Source organism: Haliotis rubra, unplaced genomic scaffold, assembly GCF_003918875.1.
Source record: "Haliotis rubra isolate DU_JTF1 unplaced genomic scaffold, ASM391887v1 Scf99, whole genome shotgun sequence".
Classification (NCBI taxonomy): domain Eukaryota; kingdom Metazoa; phylum Mollusca; class Gastropoda; order Lepetellida; family Haliotidae; genus Haliotis; species Haliotis rubra.
In genome coordinates, this window is record NW_025767734.1 from 1571122 (window position 1) to 1584906 (window position 13785).

At 38.0% G+C, this 13785-nt stretch overlaps 1 protein-coding gene and 1 long non-coding RNA gene across 2 annotated transcripts in view; both read left to right on the plus strand.

The window, feature by feature from the left end:
• The first annotated feature begins 453 nt into the window (after nt 1-453).
• Nucleotides 454-1755, plus strand: LOC124265648. The gene is made up of 2 exons (XR_006895498.1): nt 454-1329; nt 1370-1755. It is a non-coding gene; the product is annotated as an uncharacterized LOC124265648 (long non-coding RNA).
• Nucleotides 1756-7912: 6157 nt separating this feature from the next.
• LOC124265639 (protein FAM193A-like) overlaps nt 7913-13785 on the plus strand; it is a 34180-nt gene continuing 28307 nt past the window's right edge. The window contains 1 exon segment of the mRNA XM_046700432.1: nt 7913-8212. Coding sequence (XP_046556388.1) covers nt 8072-8212 — 141 coding nt within the window. The 5' untranslated portion in view covers nt 7913-8071.

Sequence of the window (13785 nt, forward strand, 5' to 3'; positions counted from 1 at the left end):
CCTGCATCAGTAACAGCTTTCCATTGATATCTGTCTGGTATGTATTGATGTAACAGTTCACATCCTCGATAATCTCCAGGGTATACATTTCGATCACTCTCCACTATACCCTGGATGCATCCACGGCTTGGCCCGATAATTTTATTACCTCCCTTTGCTGGCTCCACTTCTCTCAGTAGCCAATCAGCTAATCCGCTGTTACATCTGAGCTTGCCAGTGTCAACAATGATAGCGGGTCGCAGTCGCGAAGGTTTGTTCGCAGTGCCCCTCTTATTTTTGGGGAAATCATACAGACAAATTGACAGATCTGAAACTTTAAAAAAAAATATGAAAGAACTCCTACCTCTTTCAGAATACCTCTGCATCAATTGTGTTGCCAAGTTTAAACGGTTAGATAATTTAAGAAGAGAAAGTGAGTTGTGATTGGTTCGCTCAACTTCCGAGCGTAGACACCTGATTGGATAAAAATCCAGCCAAGGGAGGTAATAAAATCATAGGGCCAAGCCGTGGATGCATCCAGGGTATAGTAGAGAGTGATCGTAACATATACCCAGGAGATTATCGAGGATGAACAGTTCAAAGAGATGACACAATCACCACACTGTACATGAGGTGTGAGAATGGATTCTAGGACATCCTGGTCTTCTTGAAACTAATTGGGAGTGAGTGAGTGAGTTTGGTTTTACACCGCTTTTAGCAATATTTCAGCAATATCACGGCGTGGAACATGAAACTAATGAGTAATGATTCAAAGTATTGTTGAGGAAGAATTTAGTCAACATTTAGTCAGAACATCTGATGTGTCATCTAAAATTTAAATTATGTTATAATTGATAGACTAGACAAGCATAATTTATGATCCTTGTTTTTTTAAACAAAGTTCTCCACCCTTGAGTTGGTGAAGCTGAGTTAAATGTAAGAAAATGTTGATCGGTTCTTGATAAGTTTCTGTTGGTGTGTAAATAGGAAGAATCAGCATCATGTGACTCTAGAAACTGAAAATATGGAAGCAATTAATTGGTACAAAATCCAAACCAGTTGTGGTACAATCACAGAGTGACATAATAAACAAATACCGGGTCAGTCATTCCCACAGCTGCTTGAAACACAAACACTGGTAGGCATAGCCCTACATTTGTCACTGCTGGGTTTTTAGTTGCGAATAAAGGGCCTTTAGTATAGCACGAAGACCACAGCAGTGACAATACATACCTTGATGCTAGTTTATTGTGACAAGTCCCTGTGGTCAATCGCACTAACATTTACATCAATATTAATCTAATCAAAAATATTTACACAAATGTTCACCAAAACAAAATCAACAAATATGTGCAAAATCAAACGCAGTAAAACAGTTATTGACAGAAAGGTAAAACAGTTATTGACAGAAACATTCACTCATAAAGAATCACATAAATATTTGCACATGAAACACTCACATTCATTCACTCAAACATTCATACAAATTTTTATCAAATATTTAACCCATCATTCATGCAAACAATTATTCCAATATTAACAGACCCAAAACATTCACACAATCCAACCAGTGTTATAGTGTTTGGTGATGATGCTTTAAGTTGCAATATTTGTCTGTGTTTTTGTTCATGTTTGTGGTACAAGTTGGTGGGAATAGTTTGGAAGGAAATCTGTATGCCCTGTAAATGTATACATACAGATGGTCCTTTAGTCTTTTATGTGTAATGTTGACTATATGATATATCATATTTCCGGAATAAATGATACGTGACATTCCATATGTGTGTGTTTTGAGTTCAAACAACTAGCCTCAGCTCAGCCTGTCAAAGAATAAATTGGCAGGTTGACAGACATAGTTGTCTATTAAATGGAACCCTTCCAGTGTGCAGTTACAGTGCTGTGACAGTCATAACTGGTTTTGGTATGAGACTTATGATCATGGAAGTGTTATGATTGCTTTGTATGGGATCAGGTGGTCAGACTCACTGACTTGGTTGACACATGCCATTGTATCCCAACTGCGTGGTAGGGTCAGTAGGGTAGCCTAGTGGTTAAAGCGTTCGCTCGTCACTCTGAAGACCCGGGTTCAATTCCCCACATGGGTACAATGTGTGAAGTCCATTTTCTGTGTCCCTCCGCTGTGATATTGCTGTAATATTACTAAAACTCACTCACTCACCCCAATTGTGTAGATCAATGCTCATGATGTTGATCACTGGATTGCCTGGTTGAGTCTTGATTATTTACAGACCGTCGCCATATAGCTGGAATTCTGCTGAGTGTGGCGTTAAGAACCAACCAACCAACCTTCGTGGAACTAACTCCAGGCAGGATAGGGTCCCCAGCCATCTATATTGGTCATAAGGTGACCAAATGGTCAGACTCGTTGACATGGTTGATTGCTAGTCATCTTACCAGATGGCGTGCAAACACCAGGTGTTGTGAGTGATTTGTTCACCACAATTTAGTCTGTTTGGGCAGATAGTCAAGCCTGATTAATCTCTGATGTTATATATTATGCCCACTCCATCTATCACTGGATTGTCTGGTCCAGACTTGAATATTGACAAGCCACTGCCACACAACTAGAACATTGCTGAGAGCAGATGAGCCCTCACTATATCACAGGTCAATAATGAGTTTGATTAACTGCTCAAAATCATAAAACATGACCCAAATCATTTTGTTTGTTTGGGGTTTTTTTTGTTTAAAGTTGGGTGGTCAAGATCGATGTCTTTACTTCCATTGCCGGTGAGACATACATAATGTCTGCGAATATCACTGCCCTACCCCATGTATTTTGGCTCTCATCACACTGTAAAATCTTCAGGTTTCAACCAAAGTCATCTTCACTGTCAACTATCCATAAACAGTTGTGCAAGGAAAAGTATCTTGCTGGCCCAAGGCTCTTGTGCATAAGCATGGTCAGATGTCTCGCATCTTTTCTCAAGACTTCCATCTGGATTTGGAACCTATTGTAGAAGTGCAAAACTGCCTTATTCTGGACTTATCTCTGAGACAATAACAACTTGCTGAACACCCAAACATGAAAAGGAAAGAAGACATGCTGCATTCTAATTCTGATGCACCACAGATGCTTGAATTCATTGAGTCATACCCTCCCTGGCTAAATTATGTGAAGCAAGTGACATATCAAGCCAATGAGAATGTGCTGAAACAACTGCCCATATCCCAACAAAGACTTCTTCAGGTGAAGTCTCACGTCACAAGGATGTCATGTCATGGATCAAAGAGCTTCATACTGTCCGTGGACACATCATGAAGACTGGGACTTGTACTGAATGGTTTCTGGTTGGAGTACATCACGTCATACCTCCTCTTCTAAAATATAATGAACTGGTGAAGGTCCCGGTTAGAATATTGATCTTCAGTAACCCATGTTTGCCGTGAGAGGCCACTAACGGGATCGAGTTGTCAGGCTCGCTGACATGGTTGACACATGCCATCGGTTCCCATTTGCGCAGATCGATGTTCATGCTGTTGATCACTGGATTGTCTGGTCCAGACTCGATTATTTACAGACCGCCGTCATATAGCTGGAAGATTGCTGAGTGCGGCGTAAAACTAAACTCACTCAAGAATATAATGAGAGCCCATCAGGGGACTTTTCACTCACCACGCGGACAAATCAGGTTTGTTTAATTCATAGTCTGTGAGACAGCATGGTGGTGCTGCAACAAGATCTCCCTATGCCATGTTGGATGTCCAGCCAGTTTTATAGTCTCAGAGACAACATCTTCTCTCACAGGTCCAGAAAAGAGCAGTTTCAGAACAGTCGAAGAGGTTGTCCTGCCACACATATCGTAACACAACGCTTCTGTAACCAGAAGCCAGAAGTCTGGACCAGACAACACAGTGATCAATAGCATGAGCATTGATCTACGCAACTGGGATGAGCCTGACCCACCGATCCCGTTAGTCGCCTCTTACGACAACACAACAAGAAGCTACACAAGGTTATAGAGGAAGTTCGCCAATTCACCACAGAAAGGTTTTATCATTCAACTCGGCAGTTGACACTCAAAGTTCAGTATTCCAAACAAAGTGACATCTATATTTGACCAAAGACCATTCCTTTCAGGATTCTGGAGACAGACCTACGTACCTCCTCGGCGCTAAAGCAAGAGGTTGATCTGCACATTTTGAGTGGCAACATACAGGGGGCAATAGATGAAGGAACATCAGCTCACGAGGAAGGGTGATTTCTGTCTCTGGCAATCCGGAAACTATACAAATTGTATGTATCTCAAATCAGACCCTACACTTACTTTCTCGGAGACTGAGCTTCAACCTAACGAGGTTGCATTTCCATCAGGAACTAGATCCGGAACTGGAGAACGCACACATCACTAAATGCTTCTACGCTCAGTCTTCTTAGTAAGGAGGGCGATGGGTTAGCCTTGTGGTTAAAGCGTTCCTTCGTCATGTCGAAAACCCGGGTTCGATTCTCCACATGGGTACAATGGGTGAAGCCCATTTCTGGTGTCCCCCTCCGTCATATTGCTGGAATATTGCTAAAAGCGGCGTAAAACCATACTCACTCATTCACTCACCCACTCTTAGTAAGGAAGAAGAATACGACAGAAGTGTATGATTATTTCTTAAAGTTCTCCGTACTGAATTTCTTATCAAGTTAGATTGGATCCATGAGGAAGCTGTGAACCGCGCTCGGGAAGGGAGATTGACTTATCCGTTTCTATCTCCAGAACGCTTATCTCTATGTACTTATACTCATTCCGGTTTTCCATATATATCGCTTATCTTCAGTAAATGGACACAACCTAGAATTTCAATTTCTTCCATTGGGCATATCGATCATTCCTTGGCCGTTCAAGTTGATCACGAACCCATTCATAACGTTTACAAGAAAGTTTATCGTAATGCCTAGGTTTGTTTAAAGTAAATCTTTAACTGTCTTAATAGCGAAGTCGCTGGGTTTGCAGCTTATTTAAATTCCTTATAGAATTGTCAGATTTTCGGTTCAAAACTGTTTGGTTGAATCCTACAAGGAGATTTATTAATGTCTCATTTGTAACAAAATCCATGAACAGTATATTCATATATACTTTTCTCTGTCACTGAGATCACTATACCAGTATACTAACCCTCTTAAATGATGTTCGCTCGTCACGCCGAAGACCCAGTTCGATTCCCCATACTACAATATCCTCTTATTTCTGATAAAATCCGCCGTGATATTGCTGGAATATTGCTAAAAAGAGGCGTAAAACACTATATTGTAATGATGAAATCACGTGACATATTGCGGATAAATATAGTATCATACTCATGAGACGTTAATAAATAAAACATTCAAATTGGATCCATTACTTAAAACGTCTAAAACGATTGTCTTAATTTTTAAGGTAAAATGGTCTTGCAGTAATTTGGTCCCGTCACTATATATTTGGTGCCCCCTGTTACCACGCGGGCCAGCTGACAACCAGTTCGTCGAACATGACTTGCTGAGGGACCGTTCATAATTTATGGCTAGTGGGGATCATGATCACACACACACACACACACACATAACATTTATGTACAAAATAAGTTCCACACACACCCTACGGCATGTCATGTACAAAATCAATTACCCCCCTTCCCATAATTTCTAAGCATAATTTGCTGACCCTCCTAGTGCGTGTGTACAAAACTGATGACCCCACTAGCTCGCCAGAACAAAATGGGTGACACACCCCTCCCTGCGTACATGAAAACATGTAGACAAATTTCGCGTTTAAAGAAAACTAGATACAAAATTTGCAGTAGTAGGAAAACATATTGCTTTCTTAAATAAAATGTCCCGTTCCGCTTTACAAGGACTTTCTTCGCAATCTCTTATTTACATATTGTTATATTTTGTATGTATTTATTTGCTACTACTTATTTACCTAAGAGCAATGCAAGCACAGTTTGAAGCGCACGTAAATATGCAACCTCGATCAGAGGTCGTGGAACCCTAGTCTCTCTAAACAGACCCTGCGTAAATATATCCAAACCCACACAAGTCTAGTCAGGCAAGTCTAGATTTCCTCAGCTTCAGAAAATGAAGAAAGTCTCAGGGCTCCTTTTCATTATATATATATTTTTTGTTTACTATGAATTTTTTTCAGTAAAATATGTTCATTTCAGAGACTAGTTGTTAGTCTACAGGTACCCCTGTATATTACTTTCTTTCTGACCATCGAATCTGTGAAGATATCCTTTATATATTTCTTCTGTGAAGACATCCAGTATCTCATACAACCAAGCGGTAATTGGAACCCCGGTGAAAAACTCGATAACACATGTAACATTGCCATGGTGTCTATACGGTGCAGAAATTCACACACGACCGTATGTTTCCCTGAAATTATCTCATTTCTAAAACTTCGGAGCAATATTGTTTCTACACGTCAAAACACACTTCATCAGTAGAACTAGTTATACAATGACAAACGGCTTTGTGGAATACAACTTCTATATATTTCAATGCTTATGTTCACCACAGGTGCTAGTTTGAGTGAGTGGGTGAGTGGTGAGAGAGAGTTTAGATTTACGCCGCACTCAGCAATATTCCAGCTAAATGGCGGCGGTCTGTAAATAATCGAGTCTGAGGTGCTAAAACTCTTGCTGAGCAAATGATCAATAACTGAGGTGAAGGACATGGTAATACAGCAAACATTAGATAGGAACACAGATCAGAAAAACAAAACAGGGCAACAAATGACATCAACATTTAATGTTGACTCCCTGAAGACGAGCGGCTAATTCTCAGTGGAGAGTTACGTCCCTTGTATTACCAGACACTCGCAATCGTGAGTTCAAATCCCGGGTCGCTCCGATTATGTTTCAATGTTTGTCAACGTTATGTACATGCTCGTGGGTTTCACTACAGCAAGTCTGAGACCTGCGTCAAGCTGACAAGGCGTGGCAGTATTGGAATACTGTTTCAGTGCGTTCCACTAATTAATTCACTTGCTTTAAAAAAAAATCATAGAATTTAGTTTTGGCTGGAGTATGTATACATTAAATATAAAACCTTAGGGAATAAAATAATCACATAAAAAATAGTGGATTTCTGGCCTTAAAGATGGCTTAGATCTAAATTTGGGACCCTTTGGGCTACTTTCGATTTATAGGGCTGGTGGTACCGTGGCTCTGATGTTCATACGAATGGGTAATTACGCATAACATTAAAATCTAAGTTACCAATATAAGTATCAAAACTTCCTAGTTAAACATACCAATTAACTTAATAAAAATTGTTGTAACATATAACTTCTTTTTTTAGTTTGATTTCTATTCTCGATTCAAAGGAAACTTCGGGGTAAATAATGCAATTCAATTACCCTAAGTCATGTTGTTCTTATGTACCTAAAGTTCACAAGCAAGTTGAATAATACGGGAAACATGTGTGTGATAGTTAAATTGCCGGGCATAAGACAGTATACTTTTGAAAATTGGACTTGATTAAACATTACAAGCGTCGTCAAACATTCCAAAGCTGAAAACAAGTACACGAAACACTGCAAAGCACAACTATGATATACGAAACATCACCATCGAAAAACCTTTTTTGTGATTCTTTCATTTTGAGCCATCGTCAAATATGGATATATTTCCATTTTACCCGGCCGGAATATTTGAAACAAATAAACAAATGCAACATTGTGTATGCACAGAGAAAGAAATACTGTTCCATAATGTATAAGCCACTTATATCAAGAAAGGGAAAATGGTCTTTTCCAACTGAGAAGATGCACCTTGCATATCAACATTAATCTATATATAAGTAAAACAGGCAAAAACGTTCAGCGCTAAAGACGCCTGTCGAGAATCGAACCTACATTCTCTAATCGGTAGACTTCGCGATAAATAAAACGTGATTAAGCGATTACTTCCCCCTTGACAAGTGCCTTACCAACAGGGCATTGTGGGTACAGAACAAGGCAAGTGTCCGCCATATTTATTAGGGATGGCAATTTCTGGATTGACAGCTAGTGTTTTAATCCGTAACTAGCGTCTATCCTCTGCACAACGCAGGAATTTTATACACGCTGGAAACTTATTATTCTCTCTGCAAGTCAACATGAGTGCTGTGGATAACAAAAAGGCAAAACGAAGGAGAAGCAAGAATAATACTGTCACCAAGTCTAATGCAAGTTCCAACGTCTCAAATAACACCCCACAAGGTTCACATATTTCATTGGGTGAAAATGGGGAAGCTGAGGTAATAATTGTGTTGTCTTTTAGTTCCATCATTGTGTTTTCTTGTACAAGATCGATTATTTTATCCGTGTCCATATTTGGAAGTCCCAGTGTTTGACAAACAAGTACTCGTTGTGTCTCAACGCAAGGTACAAATGTACATTTCATTCTTCAAAACTCGTGCTGTGGCATAGGGTTAAGAGTTTGGGAATTATGTATGATACAGGTCAGAAGTAATCATTTACCTCAAAGAAATCTTGACATCCGTGTTTCAGTGCACATGCATCTGTGATATACTCGTGCAACGAATGAACCGTGGCATGCTCATACTTGACGTCAATATATTGCAGACCAGTTCATGCACCATTTGATCATCTCCCCTAAAACTCTGTGATGTTGTCCTTCAAGAACAGTGTGAAGGAAATTAAGCATGTTACTTATATTTTTCAGTGTGTAGATACCAAACGATAGGGTGTGACCTTAACTGACACTAGACTTATACCTACTCCTAGTCGCTGGTCATACTGTCAGACATAAAGTTACTTACAACATTCAGAGTCTGAAAGGTTGCAAACACATTGACACTACTTACAACATTATGAGAGTATACCTTATAGGCCTACACACACTTATTGTCAGATGTATTTTACAATTGTAATTATTAGAGCTGTGACGATATATCATAGTATCGATAATCCTGATACTTTATCTAACGATAGATATATCGATACTATTTTTCGTATCGTGATATGTATCGTTGACCTTAAAATTGTTAATTTTCACCAGAAATTGACGGTTATGTCCAAATTTACACTGTTACTTGCTATCAAAGTATGCTTTTTGAAAGAAAATAACTAAAGATAGCATATCATGATATGCATCGAATCGTTCCAAGGTATCGCGATACGTATCGTATCGTGAAATTTCTTTATCGTCACACCTGTGGTAATTATGTATTCATATTAGGTGTTTGGTTTTCTCAATACTAGATACTCCTGTTTCACAATTACATGATCATGATAATTGAAATTCAGTTATATAGCTTTCTGACACTAAAGTATAAGTACAAGAGTCAGGTCGCAGTCGATTGCCATTCTAAACAACAAAATCATTTGCAAAAGTCATCATTATGATTGGAATTAATTATCTGCGAAGTTGGGTAAAAAAAACCCTAAAATTCTCAAGAGACTTAGTACACACATGGCAGTCAGTTGATATGAAACCAATTGTGTACAATGACTGATGACAGAAGTCAACAAATTCTTTAACATCACATGAAGACTTGGTACAAGAGTGATCACTTCAGTTCTTAGGCAGGATAATGTAAGTAATAGTTGACACAGGATATCTCTCCTAGAGCTAACATAAACTCTCATTGTTTCAATTGAATGTATGCACTACTGGACTCAATTTTTAGCAAGGACGATGTGTGTGTGTGAACAGTTAAGTGAACAGATCATTATTGGTTGGTTGGTTGGTTTGTTTAATACCGTACTCGGCAATATTCCAGCTACACGATTGCGTTCTTTAAATAATCAATTCTGGACTAGACAATCCAGTGATCAACATCATGCTCATCAATCTTCGCAATTGGGATACGATGGTATGTGTCAACCAAGTCAGCAAGCCTGTTAGTCGCCTCTTACGACAATCATGGGTTACTGAAGCCCAATTCTAACCCAGATCTTCACGGGTAGATAAGTATTAGTACTATCATGGCAATTAGCATCATCAGGCAGTCAAGTTAGCAATGTAAAATCTCTCTGCTAAAGGCAATCTTTGGTTTGAGCAATGTTTTACCGCTTTTAAAATCTCTCTGGTAAAGGGGGGGACACCAGAAATGGGCCTAACACTCTTTGGTTTGAAGAAGTTGGGGTAAATGCCTTATTGTTACACAACCGAGCACACTAAAATGACAGTCACAGAACCAAACTCACATAATGTCAAAACACAGTTCAGTCACAAATTATCATGAGAATTTGTCTAGTTAGCATTCATCAAATGTATAACTACTACTTGAGTATTAAAACTAGTTTCTCCACATGAATTGTAGACTGTAGTGCACACATTTACTCCAAACTGAGTGTTGCAGTACTCTGTTAGGTTCCTGAGCATGTGGTATAACTTTTAAGTGAAATCAGGTGATCAGATGTGACTAGGTAGGTTGAATTAATGTTCTTCATTGTACCTCAACAGCATGGGGTTGCTCACAATATTAACCACTTTTTTGTTGGGGTCCAGATGCTACGATGGTGTCACTCAAATATTGCTGACTGAGGTGTTTAAGCATTCACTTACTTCTTTCAGTTAATTTTACAGCAATTCCCCTCTATTTATCTACTTATGGAAGAAGCATAAAGTAGAACCAAATTTGCTCTCAATGTTGGTTGGCAAAGGTTTGAAGGAAATTAAATTTGTGAAGGTATTGCATGCAGATCTTAGTGCTTGGCTACTGAATATTCTGAAAAGTCGGTACATTCTTTCTTTGGTCTTGATGCAAAATATCTTAACAGCTACGTGCCAAACACTGTAGCATTATTAGAATCAACTCCATCCATTACTTCTTTTGGAAGATGGGATTTGCAAGGAATACTACCTTCAGTTTTAAGTTTGCAACTAATGAACTAATGTGTGTGTAGGAAGGTATACTTCAACCAGTCTCTAAATCTGTTGGTCATTGTTGTATTTCTTGGCTAGATAACAAATTTTTAAAGGTAGAACTTGCCGTATCAGCCTTAATTTTTTATTTATCTTTATCTTGTAAGGTATAGTTATATTCTACAGAGTTGTAATTTGTGGAATGGTAACACAGTGGTTGTCCACAAGTCATAAGTCCTGTATTTTCCCACTCTTGGGCTAGGAAACTTGTTATTTTTGTACTGTGGTTGCAATACTGCCTTTGATTATTTTGATGCATCAATTATCGTAAATGGGAAGTATTTAAGATCAACCAATAGGTTCTGCTTGCATTTAACTAAAATGAAGTTAAAATGCTTACCGGTAACTTGATGTGCACTGAGACTGAAATAATCCTCTTGACCATTGCTACCAAATCACACTATTGCTGCTTGCCAGGACAAGTATTTGGTTAGTATTTGGTTTGATGTAATGTCACATACCATGTTAACATGATTGAGAAACCAATTGTATAATAACTTCATACATTGAAAATAAACTTGATCACAGCATGTACATTTCAAATGTCTCTGACGGCACCAATTGTGTTTTCACTATTACAGTATACAGCTCTTGTATTCAGCCAAAATATCCAATATTTCCAGATTGGAAACTACCTGCCAATGAATGAAGGGTTACAAATATAATATTGTGACATATTGTGTATCTAACTAAAATATTGTATTGCATTAGTGAATCTTTTCAGCCCAAAAGTACTGTAATGGTTTGGGGGTTTGTGTAATAACATTAATTATTGTACAGCTTTTGCATGGCCCATCCAGATCCAATTGACACACATTTTCACCCTCAGTTTAATGACCCATATAGTGTATTACATAAAGCTATTACCAATATGATCACTTAGTCTGAGAGTATTATCACTGGGTCCATCCATAGATCAATAAATTATGTAATTGTGCACACCTTTGAATTGAATGGTCATCTGTGTTCTTCCTTTCAGTTTTTCACCATCACAGTTCATAGAATAATGGATATATCATTTTCACACCATTTGCATTGTTTCAATCAAATTGTCAATTATGTGGTCTTTCTTCACACCCTGTCACTGAAACTGTACTTAAATTAATAGTGTAAGTTTTCATGCCATTGAATCGTTTTGTCAGCTGTGATGTTTCTTTCACAGTTTGTCAAAATGTTTGAATTTCAAGGTTGAACATGTCTCTTAGCAACATTTTCAGTACATTTCATCGTTGTCATAGTGAGCTTACAACATGCATTAGTCTGAACACGGTAATTGCTTGACCCGGACGTCAGGCTACTGACTCGAGCTGATTTTGGTAAATATAATATACATTATGACATTGCTTATTTTATACTATCCAGTGCAACCAATGTGATATTTTATTTTATTTGTTGGTCCTGAATAGTCATAGTATTTCCTTAAGTTTGTGACAGATGAAATGGAAATTTGTTGAGCAGCTGATGATAATGGGTATCGTTACATATTGTATTTGATCATGTTTGAAAACCATGTAATGTAACTCGTGAAAATAATTGTTTTACCATATTAATCCAAATGTTGACCCCTGGCCTAAAATGCATAATGACATTCATGTGACGAGCCTTGCCTTTGACCCATAAAAAGTTTTCAGGAAGTGATGAGACTGTAGACTAAGAATTTTGTGATATTGTAAGGAGTGATAATCATGATAAACATTCAATTATCATTTACTAACTTCACAAACTAAAACTCAGCATCTTGTCTAGAAATCAAAACTTCCATGACATCAAAAGCCGGAAATTTCAAATGATGCTTATCATATAAGATTATTACATATGTGTCATTGTTACCGCCATTGTGTAGGGAACCTGAAATGATAATGTACTTCAGTGCATCCAGATAAAAATGTCACTTTTTATTGCAAGCCAGTGGGTCAGATGTTCTCCATACATTTCATGCTTGCATTAATTTCAGGATTTCAAGTGTTCCAATTTATATGATGCCATCCAACATATCAAATGGTCAATTTATGATAAATCCTGAGTTAATGTGGCATCATATTATATATACTCAGTTTGCGTAAGTATAAAGTAAGTCACAGGTATCAGACCGTGTAGTGTTTGTTTGTTGATTGACATGGCTGAAATGGTGTTGACACATTCAGCCTGTTCACTCACTGTATTGAGAGCTGCCACAGGGTCATGCTGACCAGGTCACTCTGCTCTGTTTGATGATTTCAACTAAAACAACAATCGCCACCTTTCTCCTCAGTACCATAGTGTTGGACATTGGTCCAAAACTATCGGGTATCTAGTATATTAGTATTATAGTAATCTTTTTCTTGGACCAGTGAGATTAATAAGAGGGTCACATGTTGCATCCGGGGCTCTTTTGATTTAGGAAAATTGGAAATTATGCACAAACTGTTTTACACATTCAGCAGGGTGACATTTTGTCTAAATTAGTAAACATTATTTACATGTTTTGGTCATAACGTACACAGATCCAACAGGACTAGTACATCTTCTGTCTGCAAGCGCTGAGGTCTCTGCTGAGATGATAATTATCAACCATTGCATGTCATCATTTTGTCATTCTCCAGGTTGCCATGTTTCTGCCAGTTGTCTCTGATTATAGACTTTTGAAAAAATGCAAAGATCAGTACAGACATACTGTCTACAAACTGGCAATTGATCATCAAGATGTCTCGGGTTGTGTAAGGGCTACATTGAAATAATCAATATTCGGTTGATAAATGTTAAATTGTTTGGCATGTTCAGTCTGATAATGCCTACCAGCAATTAAACAAGCTTACAGAATGTTGTTAAGAAAATTTAAGTAAACTATTCAATATTTTATTATATCTTCTTTTTTAATTGTGGTTATAAACAAGATGAATATTTTAGAATAAATGGTTGTTTTTCATGATTGAGTGTGCTTTGGGACAGTAAAATCCT